Here is a 9,928-nt window from a genome sequence, read left to right as displayed (position 1 = left end):
TTCACTTCAATCCTTACAGTTTTTACAGTCCTTTAGTCATTTCATTTCTAAAATTCATTTAAAAAGCATGGGCTTTCTTTCAGTTCATGCATCATTTAAGGCATCGTCTCTCATAAGGACATTTTAAAGCACTTTCTTTGCATCGTTCAAAGCATAGGGTCGAGGCCTCTCATTTCATTTCGTAAAAACACATACAATACATACCACATATAACATCCATCCACATGCATGCACTTACGTACTTTGGGTGTGTGAAAAGGGGCTGCCATGGAGGGCCGTTACGTACATATACTTGAAAACTTATACTTAGCATTCTTTTTTAAAACGCCTTTCGTATTAATTCATAAAGCATTGTAAAAAAAAGTGTTTCGTTTTCATTTTCTTATCTTTTAGAAAACTCTAGAAGAGTATGAACACAATACTTACCTAGACTTCATGCCATACCCATTCCATGCAGTCCACTCGTGTACGTGTCAGATGGCAACCTACATGCATATACATAACCTCACGTCATTCTCTATCTAATGCAGAAGTAGCTATACTAGAAATAAAACTACGCTTCACTTGGAACACTCTCCGTCCATTCCTGAGTTCTTACGTGCCATTTCCTATGCTAAAACCTTCGGGCTCTTATCCTTTAAAGTGAACCTCCGTGATTCACCTTACGGTTAAGACACTAAGACCTTCGTCTTATTTTTCTATCGACCACATGTCAACGTATGACTCAGACTCACTAAGTCATGCATCCCAATCCTAGACAACTTACCCATGACTACCTTCATGTATCGTAGCCCATACTCAATCCTCATTCCCATTCATACATGCCACACGACTTTAAGCCAACTCTGGGGTTAAACCACCGTGTAACTATGCTAAGGACAGATTACCCATTATATATGACAAATTCATTCGATACACCTGTCTCACCTGGAGCACATGCACCTTACCCGTTTTCACCTAAGATCAACTTATAGTCCAATGAACGCCCACCTGTATAAACAAGCTCCATACTCCAATACCAACTTGCTCAGACCTAGTCGGTAGGACTCTTCCTACTTTCTGGGCCAGCACAAGTTCCTCCCGACAGTTAAGCACACATGATTGCATCCACAATTACACCTCTATCATGTCACGTAGCTCGACACTAATCCTAATTTATGGCACGACGCCCGTCATGCTTCCTCTGTGCTACTCTTACACTTTTTCACCACTTCACACATACTCTCAGCCATTAGTCAACCACAAGGTGACACCCGTCACCTTGGACTATATGCCATATCATAACTATTTTGGGACACTGTTACATAGTTCCCTATGCTACACAATACACTCTACACTCTTTAACTATGCAACCATCCTTTTATTCCTAACACGCCATACGGTGCATCGCTACACAACATGGAGTATGCATCGGATGTACTTCCTTCGCTACATCACTTATTACCACGACACACATCACACTTTACATCACTACATGACACAGAGCACACACCACGTGTACTCTCTTCACTCTATGCCACACGTCACTATGGTGCACGTCATACTGTGCGTCGCTGCACTACATGGAGTACACTCCACATGTACTCCCTTCACACACAAGTACGGCATACATTTCACACCCATACTTTACAGCACAGTCCACAACACTACACAGTTATGCCCATCACTTTGTTACACAACCGCACTTCACTTCACAACTACGCAGTGAGCTCCACAATATTAACAGCACAGTCCACAACTTATCAACTAACATAATAACGAGGATAAATGATAGAGAGTTATACCATCGATGGGATAACCCCTGCGTTGCCTCTACCCGTCACAGTCAATGACGTTGAAGGAGTCGTACGTGACGGTTAACACCGCGTACTATGGCTATCCACCTTGCATGGTAGTTGTTCACCAAGCAAAGTGACAGTTTGGGCTTAGGGATAGCTAGGCATGGTTTTGGAAAGGCTCAAGGTGGCCTCATGGTGGTCGGGGTGGCCGAGCAGGCCGGATCTCGCCGTGAACAATGTACTTGAGAGAGAGTGAGGGTGCGTGAGGTTGAAGGGGGCTACGGAATTTCGTGGGGAGCTAGTGGGAGGAAGAGGGAGGCTGGTGGTAGTGCTTGGTGGTAGGTGGTGGCCAAACGGTGGCTCACAACGGGGGATCTAGCCATGGATGGTGCAACCCGTGCATGAGAGAGTGGGGGAGAGTGAGAGATGTGGGGATCTCGGTTGGGCATGGAATTTGCTAGGGGAGGTCCTGGGTGGTTGAGGATTATGGTGGTAGTGGTAAGGTGGTGTGGGTAGCCATGCAAGGCAGTGAACGATGGAGAACCCCGTGTGTGTGTGTGTAGTGGCCCAACAGAGAGAGAGGGAGTTAGGGGGAAAGAACATGGAAATGAAGCCCATGGAGTGGTGATGTTGGGGAAGGAGCTTGGTGGCCACATTGGTCATGCATGGTGGCGCTAGGAGTAAGAAATGGATTTTCATACCCATTCAGTAGGAGGTAAGATGAGAGAGAGTGGGTTGCCGGTGGGACTCACCACGGGTTGGGGTGAACTAGCGGGCAAAGAGGGAAGCTGCCGGATGTGGCCGCGACTAGTGGTGGTCGGTGGTGGAGGTGGCTGGAGGAAGGAAGCTGCACAATGAAGAGAGAAGAGACAGTGGACGTTAGGCTAGGAGAGAGGGAGAGGAGAGAGAGAGAGAGGAAAGGAAAAAGTGAGGAGAAAAAGAGAGGGGCTTGGGTATTTAATCCAGGCCTTTCGTTTCGAGATCTTCAGAACAATCTAACGGTGAGTTTAAATACTAATTTGAAAATGCATAAGTATTTTATTTAAATTAAAATACCGAGAGGAGTTGAGATAGAATATTATTTTATAAACTAAAGTTTATAAAATAATATTCCTTCATCATTAATTAAAATGATGAAGTCTCGTTAGTTATTTAAAGAGAATAAAGCCATTTAATTTAATTTAGAGTTTTCAATATAAATTAAAATCTTGTAATATTTTTAAATGACTAAAATATTTAATTTAATTAATTTTCTAAAATTATAATATTTTTGAAGAGCTATTTTTGGAGCTCTTCAAAAATATTATAATTATGTTATTTAAAAAAAAAAAGCTTATTCCGATAACACTGAAAATATCACTTATAAATATTTTCAGGATATTTAAAAATATTCGTAAGCTATAATATAATAGGCTTGCTTTAAATCTGCTTGATATCTTTTAAAACAAGCCATCCAGGTATGGCATATAGATCGAGGCTCATAGCTATAGAAGAAAGAAGGAGCAGGTTATTACAATCTCCCCTCGTTAAATAAATTTCGTCCTCGGAATTTGTTTAATGTCGTAAAATTTTGCTTAACCTTATTATGGATGCATTTAAATAGGCCCTTACATCGTCCTCACGTTCTCGTGCACGTTGCGCATCTTGATCATTCCTAAGGGAAAACTTAGGGGTGGCAATATGTTACATGATCCGTTAACCTAACACGATAATAGCGGATTAGAGTTTAGTCTTAACGGATTCGGGTCAAAATGGGTTGACCCGTTAAGACACGATTACCTAACGGGTTGATAACGGATCAACCTGTTATGACACGTTAAGAAAGTTAAACTTACAATTATACCTTTCTACTTAAAAGTAAAATTGTTAGAATTTTAATTTCGATATTTTTATTGTTTAGATTGTAATTTTGGATTTGTAGTTAGTTTTATAATTTTTATAGATATTTTGATTTTAACATTTATAGAAAATTATGTTAAATTTAATCAAGTCAAACTAGTTAATTTCAGACATATTCAACCCATTTACATAAACAATTTGAAACGGGGTCATATTGTTTCGTGTCAACTTATTTAGTAATGTTCACTAATGGGTCAAAACGGGTTGACACGATACGATACGTTATGTTAACGGGTTGGGTTAGGGTTTGAGATTTTAACACGATAAGCTTAACGGGTCGAGTTATGGTTTACCTATATAGTATAATATACATGCTTTGGTACGACACGAACACAACCCGTTAACACGATTTGACACTCTTAGGAAAACTCCTTTCTCACGTCTCATCATTCATCCATCAACATGCTCAGTGTTATCTTCAGGTACTTAGCCTCATCCATTGGGTAGCACTTAGACTACCCATATTAAGAACCTTGCAAGAAAAGCTTGAAGTCACCATCTCATCTTCCAATTTGGTCCTCACTTGGCTCATGGTCGTTCATGCATTTCCTAATTATCGTAGTCTATTTAGCAATTCTAGTCTATTTGTTCATGACATGGAACTACATCTGTGCATTCCTAACCTTTCATCTTTCATTCCTTCCTTCCTATCTACATTCATTCTCTATTACTTCCTTCATGACATGCACTTAACATAACCTTTCCTAGTAGGTGCCATTCTAACATGCATACATTGAGTAGGTTATACTTGTAAAATACTGTAATAGTTAGCTGAAAATATTTCCTTATACTTACTGCAGGACGAGACAAAATAGCATGCCATGCTCATCTTGTTCCTGGGAAGGCACACAAAATAGCATGCCTAGACTTTCGTGCTCTTCCCCTTGGGCTGTATCCATCCTGACATGTCATGCTCATCTTATTCCTGGGAAGGCACACATAAAAACTAAAATGAGTCGATGACTCATCAGCATTACTTCATACAGTTAAAATATAATAACATAGACTTTCAATCATGCATTCATCACTCCATACATATCATACGTAGACATTCAATTCGTTTGAAAACGTTACGAGGTGGAGTTTTTCTTTAAAGAGGGTTTTATTTCTTTAAAGACATCCAAGCTTCGTGCTTGCATTTTATGTGGTCGAGCACAGCTCCTGCCACATCCAAGCTCTGTGCTTGCACATTATGCGATTGAGCGTATCTCTCACACCATTCCATGCCCTAATTTTACGCGATCGAGCACATGTTCCACCCAATCCGAGCTCCACACTTGCATCTTATACAGTCAAGTACATCTCTCACCACCTTCGAGCTCCGCTTTTGAATATGCCTCCTTCCATGTCATCTTAAGTGGTCGAGTTCCTCTTTCCTAATCTCGAGTTCATAAATCTTCATCACTTAATGCAAGTGAAACAAAAACCCAGGACCAACTCTTGAAATTTATTTCTTTATGAATTTTAGCTACCCATTTCCATTTCAGAGCAAATAGACCTTAAGAATCAAGGGCAACTGTAAAGGAAAAAATATCAAGGCCCAGCCACCAGGCCACCACTAGGAGACAAGAGGAAAAGCAGAAAGGTAAGGGAAAAGAGTGTATCAAGAGGCAAGGGAGACAATGTCAGGAGAAAGTGGGATAGAGAGAGGTGGTCAGACATGTAAAGCGGACGTCCTGCACCACTACTGAGGTGCACGTGAGGAGAGGGTTAGATAAAAAAAGCAAACAACCAAATGACTTCGAGAGGACTTTAACCTCTCAAAGGCGAGCTCTAGCAAGGGGGTCTTCTTCAACAAATATATTTAAGATCTTCATTACACAGTGAGAAATGAGAGGCTATGAGAGATTGTAAATAAACATATTATAGTGGATTTCTCTTCCTTAATTGCCTCGTAGATATGGGCAATATGTTGAACCATGTAAATCTGTGTGTTCATCTCTCTTTACTTTCTTTACATTTATTTTCTTTTCACTACCATGGATGTCGTACCGACACCGTACAATCTCATTGGGCCACTATTTGAGGCTCCAGGCCATGCCAAACGAGGCTCGAATCGTCATAACGAGTCAAGAATGACTATTTCTCTCATTTCGGCCCGTTGTGTAATTTTTTATGCACCAACAGATGTAATTAAAGAATAGAAGTAAGGGATATCATTTGTGCTTTGGCAATGAAACACATGCCTTGGAATTAGTTACAATGTTAGAGGTCAAAGCTAGACCTTCACAGCCATAGATTCCAATATGAACTTCACAACCTTCTTGGGAAAAAGAAAACAACACAAACTTGGAAAGTTAGAGTTCTCAAATTAGTGAGGCATTTGTGAGCATTTATGACGAGTAATTTGCGATGAAAATGACTATTTGTGATGAGAATAAACTCATTTTGGCAGGGAATAATCATTTTATTAAACAATAACTAACAGCAAAAAAGTAATTTTTTTGTACTACGCTTTTAGGTTTTAAGGAAAACTAATGCGGAAGCCTAAACATCAAGCATGTGCTTCAATCTCCATCACTTTATCATAATCATGTGAAGTTAAGTCATATCTAATTTTACATGATTGTATACCTTCGATTTTGGGTAGGATATGGTTAATCCAAGTAAATACTTGAACTTTACTTGATTCATTTATTTTAAAAACAATGATCTAATACCAATTTGCTCTACTTCTTTTTGGCCATACAAACAAGCATGCATCTGTGGGAATTGCACAATTCATTTCACCACAAAATTAATCCACCAGCTAGAAAGTTGCATGGAGTAAGTACTGAGCATGATCTCTTATATGGAAAAACAGTACATTGAAGTCCAATCCTTTGTTGTTTTTATAACTAGGTTGTGTTTCAAATTAAAAAGTGCAACATCCTCATCAGGCAAAGGTCAAATGATTTGTATAAAGCTACTCAATTGATTGTTTTGGTCTAATAGTCCATATATATTGATCAAATAGGTGCTTCAATACCTTGTTTTTCCACTTAAATTATTGTTTATGATGGACTAAAATAAACTCTTATCGGGCATGCATTTCCCAAGAAATCAACTCGTGTATAAGAGGAAAAATAGAAAGAAGATTTCAATGAAATGATGCTGGATCATGATCAAGAGCTAGCACGAGTCATATCTATGGGAAATGAAAATATCATGTGTTACTGTCATATTTTGCGCACCTTTAGGCCAGTCTCCAACAACTCGGGTCTTCGATCTTGGGCCTACACACTCAAAGAAAACATAGATAATCAGGGGCTTTGGTAAAGGCTGGAGAGTCTTCGACGCTTAAGTCAGTATCACGTTAGTAGTTCGTGCGAGGGAGTAGAGAGTTTAGAAAAAATTCTTTATACCAAGGGATTGGCTTTTATACTAGGTTTCTAGGAGTCAACCACCCATATCCTATGTCAGGACTACATGCATGTCACCTCAGTTGTTCCCTTGGTCAAATTCGTTTAATACGGCACAGTTTCCTGGGGTGATGCAATAAATATAGCATGACTTCCTATCCCTTCTGCCTTGGTACAAGTGTAGCCCATCAGACTTCTCCTTACTTGCTGTTAGAAGATCAAGAGTTCCCTATGTTTCCCGCCTACCTGCCTATGAAAGTCTGAGGCTAGGTGTCTTAGGGGGAGGCCAGGGTGACGTCTCCCTTCCTTCCTTTCATTTTGGGACTTCTCGCGAGATATCGTTCATATGCATACCTCAGCTTTGTGGCCCGTGCCCTTAATGGACTGATCATGGGCTGTCCAATTGGCCTGGGCTCCCTATATTTGGGCCTACAATTTAGGCCTTCGGCTTGAGGAGAAAAAACCCCTTTCATGATGCATATCAAGAGAGAGATCTAGATGGAGCAACCCTTCCTTAGATTGCCACAAAGTCAATTAAATTTCTTATAGTTACATTCGCTGTTGTTTAGGTTCTAACTTCTAACTATTCCATCACATTAGAGAGACGTATAAAAAAAACAAAGACAATCAAACGATAAACAAATCAAACATATGGACAAACATGAATACAAAGTACTGATCAATCACTAATCCCCACCAATTATCCATTACCCAAAATGCTATACGGGCATAGTCTATCAATATTCTGACAGCCCGTTCATAAACTCGAAGACATGAGAAGGTGACACTGAGTTACCCATCATGCTTGGCAAAACCTACGACGAATCAGGTTCTCTAAAAACAGGCCGAGGAGAGCAGAAGAAACTGGTCATATTCGGAGTGAACAACGGCATATTAGCAGAATATTGATTAGTTTGGTTTTGAATTGGTGGCATATCATTAATATTGGAGGATGAGCTTGACTTGAGATCAGCACCACCATCGAAATTCTCATTGGCATGGGCCGGAGTAGTTGACTCATTATCATCATGGCCACTAATAGGCATCAAGTTACATTCATTTCCTTCCATATCAAGCAACGCCGATGTAGTCTTGTTTGCATTAATATTGTTTCCGGACTGCGACGATGAAACACCGGTGAGCTTCTGAACCAAAGCCATGAAATCCCGAGCTTGCGTGTGGATGATCTTCGGAGAATGGGTGTATATAATAACCGGTTGCTGCTCTTGTTGCCTGGCGGCCGAAGCAACGCTACAGACGGAAGAGCCAATTGATATTGAAGACATCGTTGTAGATGTACTCTTGTGAATAAAATGGGAACCATTGTTGATCTTCAACGGAGACGGACGTGGATCATTGATCTCCCCCTTCCTTGAATCCTCATGATGAAGATCTCGATTAAACTTTGCAGGGCTCATGGCTTGATTAGAATTCTTGGATCCAAACCAAAGAAAACCTACTTCTGTTATACGATGGAACTGGTTGTTGAGGTCGAAGAGGAAGGCAAACAGAGGTAGAGATATTTAAATAGAATGATTAGTTGGGGCTGTGGATGCCGGAATAGGGATAAAGAAGTATTTTATAGCCAACGATTCAACTGTCGACATACATACAAATATGTATTTATATTATTACATATTACATATGTATGTATGTATGTATGTATGTATGTATTCAAGCATGCATAGAACAATAAGATCATGCGGTGTTGAAACCCAAGTGTTTATCGGAAAGAAATTGTTAGACGCTACCATTAGTTTGTTGTCTTGGGAGTCTTTATCGGACGTTGGCCGGACAGCGACGGCGCAATTGGCGGTATGACAAGTTGATGTATTTACTTATTATTTACTTTAAATATGCCTAATTATTATATAGGTAATATGATAATCTTTATATATTATTAAATTACCTAAAATTACACTTTAAACCCTCAAACTATAAGGGCCCTTGCACTTAGAACTCTTCATGTTTAATTACTATATGGAAAATACTTTAGCTACAAAGTGATTACACAAAAACAAACCTATAAACTGATGTGGCTTGATGTGATACGTCAGATTGTAAAGTAACTTTTATTATAAAGTAGACTAATGGATTTCATAAAAACACATCAATTTGTAAGTTTATTTTATGTAATTTTTTTTGTGATATATGGTTAAGATGGGTTAAAAATGGATGACGTCTTGACGATTAAATCTTAAGGGAGAGTGCAAAGTATGAAATTTTAGTAGTTTATCAGCTGGACATGAACGACGATACAATTCGAAATATGACAAGTGACCATTGTATTTATTTATGTTCAAATTTTTTAGTACATATAATATAAATACTCTTATCACTTCACTAAATTATCGAATATTAAACTAAAATCCCTCAAACTATATATAAGTGGTCTTGTACTTTAATTCAAGTGAATGCTTGGAGAATGAAATGAAATTAGAATTTTGTAAATAGTAGTGGAATTATTTAAGTTAATATGTTTTATTGGATGAGATGATAAGAGCATTTTGTACATAACGGTAAAATGATTTGAGTTAATGTGTTTTATTAGATTTTTGAAAATGAGAGTAAAAAATTTGAATAAAAATATTATAAAATTAAAATATTGCTGGAATATAGTTTTTTAAAATTATTTTTATTTTGGAATTTGAAAAAATTAAATTATTTTTTTTATATTTTGTTTATAAGTTTAAGAAAGTTGTAATGATTAGATATATGAAAATGTTCAAAATTTAAAATTGAAAAGTGTTTGTATTTTAGTGATGTTTGGGAAGGAAATAATTAGATGAAATGAAATTAGATAAAAATCTATTCCCAAACAAACCCTAAAATTATAAAAACTTGTACTCTCATTATTAAATTAAAATTGACACTCTGCACTCTTGTTTAATTACCACGGTCAAAATGTAT

General features: G+C 38.3%; 1 protein-coding gene across 1 annotated transcript; it reads right to left on the bottom strand.

Moving 5' to 3' along the window:
• Positions 1-7,502: 7,502 nt before the first annotated feature.
• Positions 7,503-8,671, bottom strand: LOC122297479 (VQ motif-containing protein 8, chloroplastic-like). Its single transcript, XM_043107539.1, has one exon. The coding sequence runs from the start codon at positions 8,434-8,436 to the stop codon at positions 7,834-7,836; it is 603 nt and encodes a 200-aa protein (XP_042963473.1). The 5' UTR covers positions 8,437-8,671; the 3' UTR covers positions 7,503-7,833.
• Positions 8,672-9,928: the final 1,257 nt, after the last annotated feature.

The sequence above is a fragment of the Carya illinoinensis genome, chromosome 15 (assembly GCF_018687715.1).
Source record: "Carya illinoinensis cultivar Pawnee chromosome 15, C.illinoinensisPawnee_v1, whole genome shotgun sequence".
Classification (NCBI taxonomy): domain Eukaryota; kingdom Viridiplantae; phylum Streptophyta; class Magnoliopsida; order Fagales; family Juglandaceae; genus Carya; species Carya illinoinensis.
This window is presented reverse-complemented; position numbering and strand designations above follow the sequence as displayed.